At 47.7% G+C, this 13,687-nt stretch overlaps 6 protein-coding genes across 6 annotated transcripts; 4 read left to right on the forward strand and 2 right to left on the reverse strand.

Moving 5' to 3' along the window:
• Window positions 1-309: 309 nt before the first annotated feature.
• On the forward strand, window positions 310-1,770 carry GLAREA_07648 (Nitrous oxide reductase, N-terminal; the record flags this gene model as incomplete). The annotated part of the gene is made up of 4 exons (XM_008082335.1): window positions 310-689; window positions 739-893; window positions 1,013-1,353; window positions 1,402-1,770. The coding sequence occupies 4 exons, from the start codon at window positions 310-312 to the stop codon at window positions 1,768-1,770; spliced, it is 1,245 nt and encodes a 414-aa protein (XP_008080526.1).
• A 1,245-nt stretch (window positions 1,771-3,015) lies between these two features.
• Window positions 3,016-5,845, reverse strand: GLAREA_07649 (Kelch motif; the record flags this gene model as incomplete). The annotated part of the gene is made up of 4 exons (XM_008082336.1): window positions 3,016-4,359; window positions 4,409-5,043; window positions 5,097-5,174; window positions 5,224-5,845. 4 exons carry the CDS (start codon window positions 5,843-5,845, stop codon window positions 3,016-3,018), a joined length of 2,679 nt encoding a protein of 892 aa, XP_008080527.1.
• A 1,923-nt stretch (window positions 5,846-7,768) lies between these two features.
• Window positions 7,769-8,350, forward strand: GLAREA_07650 (uncharacterized protein; the record flags this gene model as incomplete). Its single annotated transcript, XM_008082337.1, has 1 exon — window positions 7,769-8,350. One exon carries the CDS (start codon window positions 7,769-7,771, stop codon window positions 8,348-8,350), a length of 582 nt encoding a protein of 193 aa, XP_008080528.1.
• A 121-nt stretch (window positions 8,351-8,471) lies between these two features.
• Window positions 8,472-9,409, reverse strand: GLAREA_07651 (uncharacterized protein; the record flags this gene model as incomplete). Its single annotated transcript, XM_008082338.1, has 2 exons — window positions 8,472-9,034; window positions 9,124-9,409. 2 exons carry the CDS (start codon window positions 9,407-9,409, stop codon window positions 8,472-8,474), a joined length of 849 nt encoding a protein of 282 aa, XP_008080529.1.
• A 421-nt stretch (window positions 9,410-9,830) lies between these two features.
• On the forward strand, window positions 9,831-10,706 carry GLAREA_07652 (uncharacterized protein; the record flags this gene model as incomplete). Its single annotated transcript, XM_008082339.1, has 2 exons — window positions 9,831-10,342; window positions 10,397-10,706. The coding sequence occupies 2 exons, from the start codon at window positions 9,831-9,833 to the stop codon at window positions 10,704-10,706; spliced, it is 822 nt and encodes a 273-aa protein (XP_008080530.1).
• A 1,616-nt stretch (window positions 10,707-12,322) lies between these two features.
• Window positions 12,323-13,638, forward strand: GLAREA_07653 (Thiolase-like protein; the record flags this gene model as incomplete). Its single annotated transcript, XM_008082340.1, has 2 exons — window positions 12,323-12,469; window positions 12,526-13,638. The coding sequence occupies 2 exons, from the start codon at window positions 12,323-12,325 to the stop codon at window positions 13,636-13,638; spliced, it is 1,260 nt and encodes a 419-aa protein (XP_008080531.1).
• Window positions 13,639-13,687: the final 49 nt, after the last annotated feature.

Consider the following 13,687-nt stretch of genomic DNA (forward strand, 5'->3'; position numbering starts at 1 on the left):
AGGTCGTCTGCAATTACAGGCTCGACACGCCCAACGCTCCGCCAGCATCGGACCGGCAACTCGCTCTGTACAGCCATCTCGTGAGCCTCTCGAGTCTCTGAGTGTCCGTCTTGGGCCTCGTTGGTCGAACTCTATTCCAGCTCCTCCTCCCCCTCCCCCTCCCCCTCCCCACCCATATATTAAAGCGCCCTCGCAGTCATGTGGCAAGGTTTCCTCCTTCTCGTTATCCCCTTCTCCTTTCTCTCGTCTTTCACCTTTCTCGTGGGCCATTCTCTCCCCGCCGCTCGAGCATCTGAGCATTCTGCCATCATGCGTTTCCACGCACTGAGAAACATCACCGCCACAACCTGTGTGGTGGCGACGGTAGCCGAGTGTACGGTTCTCCATGTGGCCTCATACTCGGGCAATGTCACCACCTTCGATTTGAAGCGCAATGACAAAGGCATCTACAGTCTGGCCACGTTAGGTGTGACCAATGGATCAGCACCCCAAGCATCGTGGTTGGAGCTGGACGCAAAGAAGAAGACCGTCTACGGATTGGACGAGGCATGGAGCACTCCGAACGGGACCATCACCGTCTATTCCAACAAGAAGAACGTTTTGGAAATCTCCAAAAAGTATACGACCCTTGCTGGCGCAGTCAGCACCATTGTCTACAATGGCGGTAAAGCTCTAGCAGTTGCTCATTAGTAAGTCTCCCCTTCGGCCTAACATCTCCGCCGAACTAATGTTTTAAAGTGGTGCACAAGCTCTTACAACATGGAGCATTGCAGCGAACGACGGTGCTCTCAGCAACATTGGCAACTTCATTTTCAGTACACCACCTGGACCGGTCCCACAACAAGACAAATCTCATCCTCATGAGGCACTCGTGGATCCTACCGATTCTTACAGTAAGCTCCTCCAACCATCAACCCGGATTTAACAAGCATTCGTGATACCCTTGTCTCATCATCTCATCCGATATCCAAACTGTACACATCTTACAATGACATTTGCTTACAAGCTATAGTTCTCGTTCCTGATCTCGGCTCCGATCTTCTACGGACATTCGCTATCAACGCTGCAGACAGCAAACTCCGAGAGCTGACCCCATTCAAAGTTCCTGCTGGATCTGGTCCTCGCCATGGAAGCTTCTACACTCCTGCCTGTAAGCCAGGACCAGGAAAGTGTTTGGCTGCCAACAAGGAGAACACTTACTTCTTCCTTGTCTCCGAATTAGCAAATACTGTTTCGAGCTATAAAGTCACCTATGGTAAGGATGGACTTGGTTTCACGCTGGTTAGCAGCTCTGGAATCTATGGAAATGTGTCAACACCAACAGGAGCTGCCGCTGCTGAGGGTATACTAAGCGTACGTTCATCTTATCCTCTCCCTTAGATACATAACTAACAAATTCAGCCTGACAATAAATTCTTCCACACAACCGGCCGTAATGCACCTTTCCTCACAACACCAAATCCAGATTCTGCAAACACAACCGCCCTCGCCTCCGACGCCATTCAAACGTGGGCCATTGATGCCGCAACCGGGAAGCTCACCTTCCAGGGCTCATACCCTGCCGGTGGTGTCACTCCACGTCAATTCAGCATCAACGCTAAAGGTGATATGGCCGCCGTTGGTCTCCAAACCACAGGCCGCTTGGTCATCCTAAAGCGCGATATTGCGTCCGGTGCTTTTGGCGCTGTTTTAGCCAGTGTGGAAGGACTCGGTGGGGTCACCACTTCGATTTGGGATGAGGGCAACCCTAGATACGCGCCTTTAGCATAAGGTGCAGGTGCTATTTGATTAACGAAATTTTATGTTTTGAGAGAGATGGGAGTTCTGGGTACTGCGTAATGTGTTTCGCATATCAATGACCATCTGGGCAAGACGCTGGCGTTTGGAGGTATTAAAACCGTTGAGAACCCATTGGATGTACATAGAGAAATTAAAGGGTTTCAAATTGGTTGTTTTCTGCCTAAGTAATCTATTTCATTGACGCCAAAAGCCTTTCGCTTGACGATCTCGGCGGGCATTTACCCAAACGATGCTGTGTATGTAGATCAGGGAAATTGATTGTTTCCATCTCCTCGGAATTTTTGCTTTTCTATTCATATTATTCACGCATTCACCATACTCGGTTCCTCTATACGTTAATTAAGATTTGCGGAGTATGTTGCACCAACACTATCGACTATTCGGAGAGCAGAGCATTAAGCGCCTCTTCATCTTGACAAATGCACTGCTCAGCCGAGAGACAAGTACATTGATCAGCAGAGTGTGTATTACGCTATGCAGCGGGTTAGTTGTTTCATTTAGGCGTGGGACTTGTTCTCGAAATGTGATTGTGGGGAGTTCAGGGTTGGCGTGCTCGCGAAGGACAAAATAAGTGGCAGTCGAAACATAATATTTCTTCGATTAAGTTGACGAAATATCGTATATCTAGTGGATTAACTTAGAACATCATTACTATTCCGTTGTTTGAGTTAAGTGTATGAGAATTTTTAAGCTCTATTCTAAGTCGACTTATTCTTCAGTCCAAGACTAGTTAGTAGGTGACTGACACTTATTTTGTCCTCTGCGAGCCTGGGTGGAATGTTATACGGTTAACTTTCTGTGGCAATAATTTAAATCAGACTCGGGAGGTTTCATGAGAAGCACATCGAAATGGTTTCATGCCGTGGAAAATAGTTACCTGGTCACTTCAAGGACATGAAATGGTTTAAAGTTAGGTTAATGTTCACAAGCAGTGACTCAAGCGAGAGGTTTCTATCTTAGTCACACAATTTTAGGCCTCACCTGGTAGAATGATATTGTCAATACGAAAAGACTCTTTCAACGTGTCTCTCTGAGGACTGACAGGTGTTCTGCCTTCCCAGTCTCACAATTCAAGACCTCGCTTAAGATGATGATAGTCAAAGATGAAATTTAGTTGAAACAGAAAGGGGTATCGTTGCTTTGAGAAGGTAGCTAACTACTCGACAAATATTAAGGTATTCAAACTCCACGCTACATACCCAATATGTATACTTCTTAATCACTATTCACAACCTTCAGTGTTCTCCTCGGGTTCAACACCACACTAAAAAAACTAGGTTCCAACCCACCAAGCAGGTCCTCATTCGAAGAGTGAGCTGTCGATCCGCTTGGACGACCATATGGTGTTTGCGCTCCACTATGCTGTGTGTTGAGGAATTCTTGATCTTCACTGAGCCGAACATACGGCTCTGCGCCCATCGCATACCCTTTACCAGCTATTCCACCACCCGGCATTACTCCACCTCCAAATACAGCAGCAGGGTCAGGAGGTCCGTTGCTGGAAGGCGTGCGATTAGATGACGATCCTCGTTTGGACGAATACGCTGGGCCTGTATTGTGACTTGAACCCACAGATGGACGACCAGCACTGTTCGACCCGCTGTTGCTGATATCTGTTCCGAATGGTCCAATCATAGCTGCGCCAGTTTTCTCGCTCTGTGGTTTTAAACCAGCAGCAGCTCCCCACGGGACTGGACTAAGGTTGCGTCTTTGACCCATTGCAACGTGATCTTTGTAGATGTTGAGTTGTTTGCGGTAAAGCCAAGTACAGAACGCGAGGTAGGCTGCTAAAGCCGCAAGCACAGCCGCCGCTACACCTGCAGCAATAGCTCCAATATTCGTCTTCGATCCGGAGCGAGATTCGCCAGTCACTGGGTTTGCGCCACCAGTTGGACCTGACGTTGAGGTGACTGTTGACCCGGATTGAGTTACAGTGAAGGTTGGAGGTTTTCCGGTGGCAATTGGGCCGCTTACTGCAGAACCAGCAGCGGGCTGTGTCGCCGTCGCTCCTCCCGTAGACCCTCCACCAATGACCGACTGAACTGCCCCCGGAACTTGATATCCGAAAGATCCTTCAAATACAGAAGATTTCCTACTCTCGTCGTTGTCCGAGCTTGCTCCACCAGCTCCACCGGCACCACCAGAAAGAGATGTGAAGCTGTTGGTCCATTGTAAAGAGCTGGTGTTGAATACGTACATCCCCGGGCTATCACATGAGATATCTTGTCCCACGTATCCGCCAACAACGACCATTTGGCTGTCCCACAATGTACATGTATGTCCAGCGCGAGCGGGTGGCTTTGACTGGCCATCTTGGTCGACCTTAATCCAAGTGAAGGACGGAACAGTGAGTATATACATGTCATCATATTGGATTTGTTCGCCCGCGGGTATGAGGTTTTGACCACCATAGAGATATACGTTAAAGCTCGTACCATCTGGTGCTGCCGCAACTACAGCACAAGGGTTGACGCGAATCGGGGGAGAAGTTCCAGAAGTTGACTGTTTATACCATGTGCTATTAGCAATATCGTAGACATCTATCACGTTCATATCTGTCTATTTATCGTTAGCTGTATTCTGTTAGAGCCGACGCACTGTAACTCACAAAGGTGACGTTTGTACCACCAGCGAGTCCTAGAAGGATACCCTCTTCTCCCCAGCCAGGAACATAAACCAATACTCCATCAGCGCGCTCGGTAAAGCCGGCGGTATCTTGTAGTCCACCATCAGTGATATTTCGATACACCCCATCCACACCGGCAGCTTTGGTGGTTCCTAAAGCATCAATTCCAGTGTTGGCATAGCCAGGGTGTGTGAATTCGAGAAAACTTCTCAGGTAAACTCTATAAATTTGGTTTGACCATCCGGGAGTGGTGAACATATCAAGATGGCCCCCAAAATACCAACTTCTACCAATTTCGGGCACGCTCAAACCAGCCCCCTCAGCCGATCTTTGGATAGGCTGGCCTTCAGGCTCAGAATAGTTTCCAGCGGAAGTGGAAGGGTTGGTATGCTCGATCCATTTTGAAGACTTAATATTGTATTCCCATATCGAGAGCGGTAGTGGTTCTACCGGTGGACTGTCTGAAAAATAGCCTCCATATACAAATAGAGAATTGTACGAGTTCCAGAGGGCGCCCATGGCCACGGCCGGGGGACCAGATGGCTGTGGAAGGCCAGTCAATGCTGGAGAAGCTTTGTCCCAAGATTTGGTGAGATCCAAAGCTACGAGGTTATTGTCTGACAGGATTATTGTTAGCAGATTACAGCGATTTTGAAGAGCAAAAACCCACTCCAAGTGTTGGTCGTCTGACCAGAAGACGTTTTTGTCTGACCTCCATAGATATACAGAGTACCATTTACATTTGCACCTGCTCAAAAATTAGCGGTGGCTCAACCCGGGGGGAAACCCCAACTGACTTTGATGTGCCCATCTCCTGCACACGTCTGTGGGACTATTGGCGCGCCCTTCAATAACGCTTCCATTGTCCACCAACTCTCCTGTTCGAATCACGCCAGCGTCTGCTCCTCCCATCATCGCCTGTCCATTTCCAGAACTGTATCTAAAACCGGGGACGACGATGGCGATCAGGAAGGTGATTAAAGCTACTCGAGGAAGCGATGATAGCGGGCCTGGCGGCGCTGTTGAAGAACCTTTAACTGTAGGTCTAGATTTGTAAAACTTTGAATACCATCGGGAAGCATCTATGCTAGCCCTCGTCATGTCTGAGCTGTTCTTTGTATCTGTACTGGTGCGCGTGGTATCTGATGATGCCTTTAGTTCCTTCGTGTCTTGTGTGGGAGAAGTTTCCGAATCCGACTTTTGTGATTCATGTGCCGGATGAGAGGGGTGTATGGTAGTGTCCAAGTCTTCCAGACCTTCTTCTCTGAACACCGATTGTCTTCGTGACTGTATCTTCGAGCCGAAACGTGGTTTGTATCCGCTTTCTCGCAATCGATCAGATGTTTTCGACGAGCTGAAGACAGGTCGTTTTGCATCACCACCACTCGCAATCCACCCAGGTTCGTGGGTAAATGCCATGGTGAGGACTAGGAAATTAAGAGAATAACAACGCCACGCGAAAGGAAAGAATGTATCATGCAAACAGAAGAGGGAAGATGGAATCAATTAATCATGAAAATGGGTTGAAAACAATATGAGCGTTGGAAAACAGCGCGAGTGAGGAGATCTTAAGGTCCTCGGTCCCACAGAGTATGATTGAGAGCGGCATCACCTCCTTTCTGTTTGGCGAACGAGGCGACATATCAACGGCGGAGACTACTCGAGATCGAGATGTCTGACATCATGGGCGAGGGTATTTCTCGACCCGGACGTTTTGACATGGTGGCTCGCATTGTGACAGGCGGGGAGCGGTTCGGAGAATAACCATATCAGGAACCTTTCATGGATTGAGATTGTTGTTGTTGCATGATTGGTTTGGCGCGACAAGAAATTGAAAACTGGGCGAGATCCTTGCGGTCGATCAGGTGACGTAGGGAACAGGCGAGCACATTCGGGGAATTCTTCTCCTCTGCCGTGTATATTTACAGCATCGACAAGGGAAGTCAATACCGGTGAGGGAACAATGAACGGCATAGGTTTTCTGTCATTCAAGAACATCGACTGTTTGACTGTTTGTGGTTGAGAATAAAGTCGAAATGGGTTTATACAATACTTGTATCGCTAAGCGAGTGACAACCTTGTGGCTTTTCAACTAGTTGTCACTTTCACTCCTGTTTGCAACTCTGCATACGATCCTTACGATGTGGCATTATGGCATGTCTCTAACCGGCGATAGATTTGACGCTTCGTACCGGAACTTGTCCAAGCAATTTGGATTCATCATTATCGGCGGCTGGACCTGTAACGAGATCGCACTTCCCAAAAGAGACTCAATTGACTGAAGGCTCACAAGCAAAGAAACATGGCTAGAGTAGCAGAAATGTCGGCGGGTCACAAACAGTACAGTATAGAGATGCAAGTACATATAAAAAGATGTATCAAATTCGAAAGATTTGATTAATTCATAATTAAATGTCTTGCCTTACGTTCAGTTCTCCTTGTCGCTTGAAAATCGAAGGATTACTTCGCCCCGGCTCCTTCAGCTTGAAGAGCTTGCTGCTGCCACAGCTAGATATATGAATATGTTAGCTTGACCATTCACTCGTAGCTTCTCGCCAAGTAATTCCCGGAAGTTGGAAGAAAGACCCTAGACGAACCAACTCTGCCAAAGTCCCGATGCCTTCATTCTAGGACAACATGATCCCAAAGCGGCTGTGAAAATGACTACAGTGGACGAATACGGCACTAAAGCTTCCAAATTAAGAACCAGCCTACGAGTAACCCCGCAAAAAGGCAGACTTCAACTTCTGCAGTGTGTAAGGAGCATATGGTTGGTGCATCGACCAACAGAGAACATTAAGGAACTTGACCCTTTTTACTGATGATTTTCGACCATTGACTCTTATTAGTCTTCGATTTATTTTGTCAGTCAAGCAACAAGAAATGCTTTTCAATACTTTACATCACCAGCAGCAGTCAGAAGAGATAATCGTCGGGTTCAGGTAGCCCTCCTGCGTCACCGGTTCCTTAAATCGCTTAGATATCCAGTAACATTAGGGGTTCTAGTAGTACACTTAGTATAGAGCTACGAGCTGCGCCCGTGACATTTAACTTAAGCTACAGGTACGTTTCTTTTACTGTAGTACGAGCACACAATCTCAGTACTCGTCTAGGAGGTCTATTATACTAAGATGTTTAACTCGCTCGATCCGACTAGGGCTCCCTGAATTACTCTGAAGCACACCTGCAGGCGGGGTATTTAGGCAACAACAAATCCAGCCCTGCAGCAGAGCCTCATGTGTAACAAGCGTACTCCACAATTGGAATATAGACCATAAGTACTCGAGTACCTCGTCTCAATGAATGATCTTCATCCAAGTTTAGATCCTAGAGCGACTGGAAATGAAAGCAAACAACGAGAGTGCGACCTACACTTTGGGTCTAGCGATATGCTTTATCCTTGTTGCATTCATCTTCCACTCTCTAGGAAGCAACCGCCAAATACTATGGCTAGAACCGCTATGCGCTGCCATGGTTCCGACGGAATCAAAATATAAAGACACCGAACGAGAGAAAAAAAGCATCACGACATCAGACTATGACCGAGGCTTTAAAGATGGACTAGCAACTTCCTTCAAACTAAAAGTCCACGAGGAGATGAAAATGGCTCGAACAGGAGCGAAGACCTTGGCGAGTGAAGACAAACGCGTACAGCTCAAATTGGCGGAAATGGACAAGCAGGAGGCTATTCGACAGAGTGTTTTCGACGCCAACATGAAGGAAATCAAGAATTGGAGAGAAGAACGATTGCTAGCAATCTGGGAACAGAAAAGAGCAAGGGAGAAAAGTATCATGACTTGGTTCCGCAAAGGTTCCGCGTCCAAAGTGAATTCTGGGACAAAAGCTATTGAGTGGAGAGACCCAATCATGGTGAAGGAACCGCTCAGCGCACACAATCGAGATGAAAAGAAGGACGGGTGGTAGATTGACATTACATTCACCACTCAAATGATAGGGATGTTCCATCTGCTTAACGCCATGACAATGCACATTTCCTCCAATGCCCATATGATACAGTCTCTACATCCAAAACCTACATGTCATTTCATCGCCGTACCATGAATGATGTCCATCCACCGGATTTCGGTTTGTCTTCGTCCATATCACTCTCCGTGGCTGTACCTAATCGATCCAGCGGCCCTCCTACCCGCTGTCTCTGCTTTTCCTCCTCGAATGCGCCTTTTGTCTTGTCTGATATCGCGCTCTGTGTTTGGCCAATTGCACGACTGACATCACTTGCCCGCTCTTTTATCGAAGAACCCTCCTCACTGATTTCCCCGTGACTGATCTCCCTTTCGTTGTTTTCTGCAAGCTCGACCCCTTCCTCTTTCTTCAAGCCAGAAAATAGCCATTCCTTGCTTTTCTTGAAAATGCCCTTCTTGGCGGCTTTGGCTTTAGCTGCAGCTGCCAATTGAGCATCATGTTCTTCTTCGCGGCGGAGGAAGGCCAATTGATCCTCGGTAGCAACGCCTTGATCAAGGGCTTGCTTGGCGGTCTGTATAGCGCTGGCCTTCAATGCCTTTTGTTCTGTAAAGAATTCCGCCCTCTTTCTTCGATTGTGAACCATCATATCGCCTAATGCGTAGAACGTAACTCCTCCGCAGATGACTGTATGCTTCATTAGCTGGGCATTTTTGTATTGAGTAATTAAGAGAGGTCTGATCGATTGGGCGCAAAGTACCAATTGAGAAACTTACAAGTCGCTGCAATCAGACCCAAGGCTGTGAATCGATGGGCTCTATCAGCCCACACACGCCCCCGTACAATCAACTTATCAAATTGTGAGACATCTGCCTCCCTCGCCCTATTCGCAGCGGCTCTGAGGCGCTTGACTTTCTCTTGTGGTGTTTCGCCTGGAGGTCCGGGTTGCCTCGAGGGGAATGCTTTTGTATTCTTAGAGCTCGACGTTGGAGGTAGCTTCGCGGAGACGTGTGGTGTTGTCGACGTAAAGCGCGTTGCGTCTGTCGCAGATCGCGGCCCCATTCTGATAGGATAATTAAGGGAATTTGCTATAGGGAGATTGGCGTGGGTGGGTGATATTTACATTTACATTCGTGGAAATCGGGTGATGCACTTTTTTGGTGGTTCAATGATCCCCATGTAGACATTTGCTGGCGCCGGGACTTTGCCGACGCGCTTCAAGCTCACCTCATATTTCCGTCACGGACTCTCAACCTGCTACATAATTAATGGAAGTGCCTGCCAGCCAGCAATTTAAGAGATTTATCGCTTCGCGCAACGGCCACAATTGATTGAACGTGCATCCCATCATGGGAGTGTTGGTTGCATGACAGAGCACAAGATACTTGAGGTTAACGTCATCTGAGATTGCCGGCCAGGCATTTTTTGAAAGACAACTGGAGTAGCGTAATCTGCTTCATTCTCTTCTCAGCATACCTTAAATATGGCAGATTACAACTACAACGCGCCCAACTTGGCATCAATCCTTGCTAATCTTGCCAGCTTATCATCCCAGTCACAGCCTCCGCCTCGACAACCAGCGACCATTGAAGAATCAGTTGTTTCAAATTATTCCCAGTCACAGGCTGTTCCAGTAGCACAAGGGCAGATTAGACCTACGAGAACCCAAACACCGCCATATGTGCCCCCAGAACATGACCATTATCACCAGATATGGCAGCAACAGCTCAATAGAGCTTCTCAAGCACCGCAAGTACCTGAGCCAGTTCCAGCTCCAGCCAGGAAGATAGTCGACCCTGCTACTATCATCGAATGGTCTGCCGGTCTGCGTTGTGTTATGAAAACGGTTGCGGTACACGAGAATGTTCTTAACGATATTCGGAGAATGATGAAAACTCAACATGAACATGAAGAGCAATGGTTCAATGGTCGAGTGGAACTGATCAAAAGACAGGCATCTCGAGCAGAGGGCCAAAAGAAACTGGACGAGGTGATGTAAGTCGCGACTCAGGAGGACCTTTCAGACTGTTGATGTTGATATACTGCTAGGAGAGCTGTCGGTGGTGCTCTCTCTTCAGCACCTTCGATCAACACCGTCGAAGAGATGGCTCGCGAGCTCGAGACATTCGACATGAAAGTTTATAGAGCGCAGCTGGAGATGACCAGGCAGATGACATCTAAACTCCAAGAGTTTGGTGTCCCGTTCTTTGGAACGAAAAGTGAGCTAGTGAGAACTCGTATTCAAGGTGAGGGAGACAGAGAGGCCTCCACGCAAGATAAGGGGACCATCGACGAGACTGAGCTGGTGAAGCTCCAGAGGAGGATGCTTACAATCCTGGAAGATCTCTGTAGCGACTAAAACGGATCAAGAACAACAGAGAATACTTTGTTGCACATCGCACGGAGAGAGGCCTCCATGCTTTCCTAGTTCATATGATCCAAATAGGAATCTATGTAAAAGTTGACGAGCGTACTCGGCCTCTGACGGAAGAAGATACGAAGTATTGGTGGCTGTACGGCGCCAAACTCTGAGAATAGCAACGAATCTGAGGGGATACTATGAGATGAGACGGTTCACTATCGCTCTAGTATGGGGAACCCCCACGCCGACTTGCAACTGCATACGACATTCGGCGTCAGCAGATACTAGATATGCCTCTTTGGACAACTACCGGCTCCGAAAAGCTCTATCCAGGCCGTCTTACTCATGATCAAACTCGTGTCGATTTTTCGGCATTTGTTTCACAATGCGCCTCAAGAATATGTGCCATGGTGTAAAGCCCTAAAATTTGCAGCCTCAAGATATGTAGCATTCCGGCTCTTGGGTCATTATGAAACCAATCTACATCCCTACCCAAATCTTTTTCCAATTATATATCCGGGCTCCATAGGTCAGTTTGTTGTTGCTTTAAGCCACTTGTGACTTATGTCTCCTTCAGCCTTCACGTCACCGCTATTCAATCTAATCCACCGCTCTATCTTATTCGTGGAGTAATCAATGTATGCTATCTCGGAACCAAGCTTTTCTCCAAAAGTGTTTGGGGGTCACACTTCTGGAAGGTCACGTTCCGTACCTACTCGAGCATCACCGTTTTGGTAGCGAACGTGCAAAATGGATCCGGAAACCAGGAATATCTCCGAATTGGATATCAACACCAACCGTTCGGTGACACAATCATCTGCGGATGCATCCCCAATCCACGAGAGGATTCCCGCAGCTCCCACCGCTTCTTTAGATCGTGGGGGTCACAATTTTACACGACACCCTCGTGATACTTAGTTTTATGTTCGTTGTAGAATATCATACGGCCTTAGAACTCTTTCATATCTCAAGATCAACACCTGGATATCAGATATCTTAGATGCTATCCAAGTCGAGAAGGACGGGATTTCACCCATCCTCGCTTCTCCCAGCATTCATGTCCGGCAAAATGCTCCTAACGGCCAACCTATCTCACAACATGCTAGTCAGCCGTCAATCGAGGACAGAGTCTGCCGTCGCGCAAGGAGTGCGACGAGCATCAAAAGATACGACCCCGTTCCAGAAATACTACATCCTTGTATGGATGGTTGAAACAAAACGAACTTTATAAACCAATTTCCTTTCTGGGTCACGTTTTATTCCATTTTACACCAAAACCCCAAACAAAAATGCTCCTTGCATGGTGTTTTTGCTGCGATGTGCAACAAAACCCTACAAGCCGGGGAAGTGGCGGGTGAGTATTTATGCGGGAGCTGCTGAGAGGCTTGATTTGCCCCACCCAAGCTTCTGGCCCGAAGACGGCTGCCGACGAGTTTGTATCAGCTCCATGTCAACCTCTTCTCGAAGGCGAGAACTCTTCTGATCTTAGTTTTATATATTTTGCACTTGAGATTATTGTACAGATTCTGACTCTACACTTGCTTACATTTGTGCACTTGCTTACATTTGTGATTTTGAACTCGTGAAATCAATAGTTCAATTCCACCGTCCAGATGGCGGGGCCTTTGAAAAAGGGTCTCTCGAACATCCTCAAGAAGTATCCCGATGACATTGTTATACTATCCTCCCTTCGAACTCCTATAACACGTTCATACAAAGGAGGTCTCAAAGATGCCTACCCAGAAGAGCTTCTCTCAACTGTAAGAACCCAATCTCTCCTCAGACTTTCTAAGTCGTTGCTAAGTAACTATGCCAGGTTCTTCGCGCCACACTAGCCGCAAATCCAAACCTTGACCCGTCATTGATAGAAGATGTGGCAGTTGGCGTTGTCCTCTCCGAATTAGGTGGCTCGAAAGCAGGCCGTATGGCGGCAAACCACGCCGGTCTCCCCACAAGCACATCCTTCTACACAGTCAACCGAGCCTGTTCCTCTAGTCTGAGCGCCATCACCGCAGTATCGCACCAGATCCAGTCCGGGATGATTAATATCGGTATTGGAGGGGGAACAGAGAGTATGACACGGAATTATGCTTCGAAAGCTATACCTATAGATCTCTGGCCTGAATTGAAGGATGCCGAGAAGGATGTCAAGGATTGTATCATGCCAATGGGTCTTACATCCGAGAATGTTGCTGAGAGGTACAACGTATCGAGAGAAGACCAGGATGCATTTGCCGTAGCGTCACATCAACGAGCTACGAAAGCGCAGGCTGAGGGGCTATTTGAGAAGGAAATCGTGCCAGTCGAGACAAGATTCCAGGAGGTTAATAAAGCCGGAGAAAAGGTAGGGGATTTGCAGCAGGTTACCGTTAGTAAAGACGATGGAATAAGAACGAATGCGAGCCTGGAGGGAATGGCGAAGTTGAAACCCGCGTTCAAGAAGGATGGCACTTCAACTGCTGGCAACAGTTCCCAGATATCGGATGGTGCAGCTGCGACTCTACTACTTCGTCGAAATACAGCGACCGAACTCGGCTTGACGTCTTCAATAATAGGGAAATGGGTTGGGTCAGCTGTTGCTGGTTGTGCGCCAGATGAGATGGGTATTGGTCCCGCAATTGTCATTCCAAAGTTACTAGAGAAACACGGGCTGAAGAATGAGGATATTGGGTTATGGGAGATCAATGAGGCGTTTGCTAGTCAGGCTATTTACTGCTTGAGGAAGTTGGGATTAGAGAGTGCTATGGAGGAGGGAAGGGTAAATCCTAAAGGTGGTGCTATTGCGTTAGGACACCCGCTGGGCGCTACTGGAGCGAGGATGCTGGCCGGACTCTTACCAGAGATGGAAAGGCAGGGTCTACAGACTGGAGTTATAAGTATGTGTGTCGGAACTGGAATGGGTATGGCCGGACTGTTTGTCAGAGAGTAGACTCTTGAATATTAAAAGACATGGATAATCAGTTCAATGTCCTAGGCGT

This window comes from Glarea lozoyensis (assembly GCF_000409485.1).
Source record: "Glarea lozoyensis ATCC 20868 chromosome Unknown GLAREA16, whole genome shotgun sequence".
NCBI classification, from domain to species: domain Eukaryota; kingdom Fungi; phylum Ascomycota; class Leotiomycetes; order Helotiales; family Helotiaceae; genus Glarea; species Glarea lozoyensis.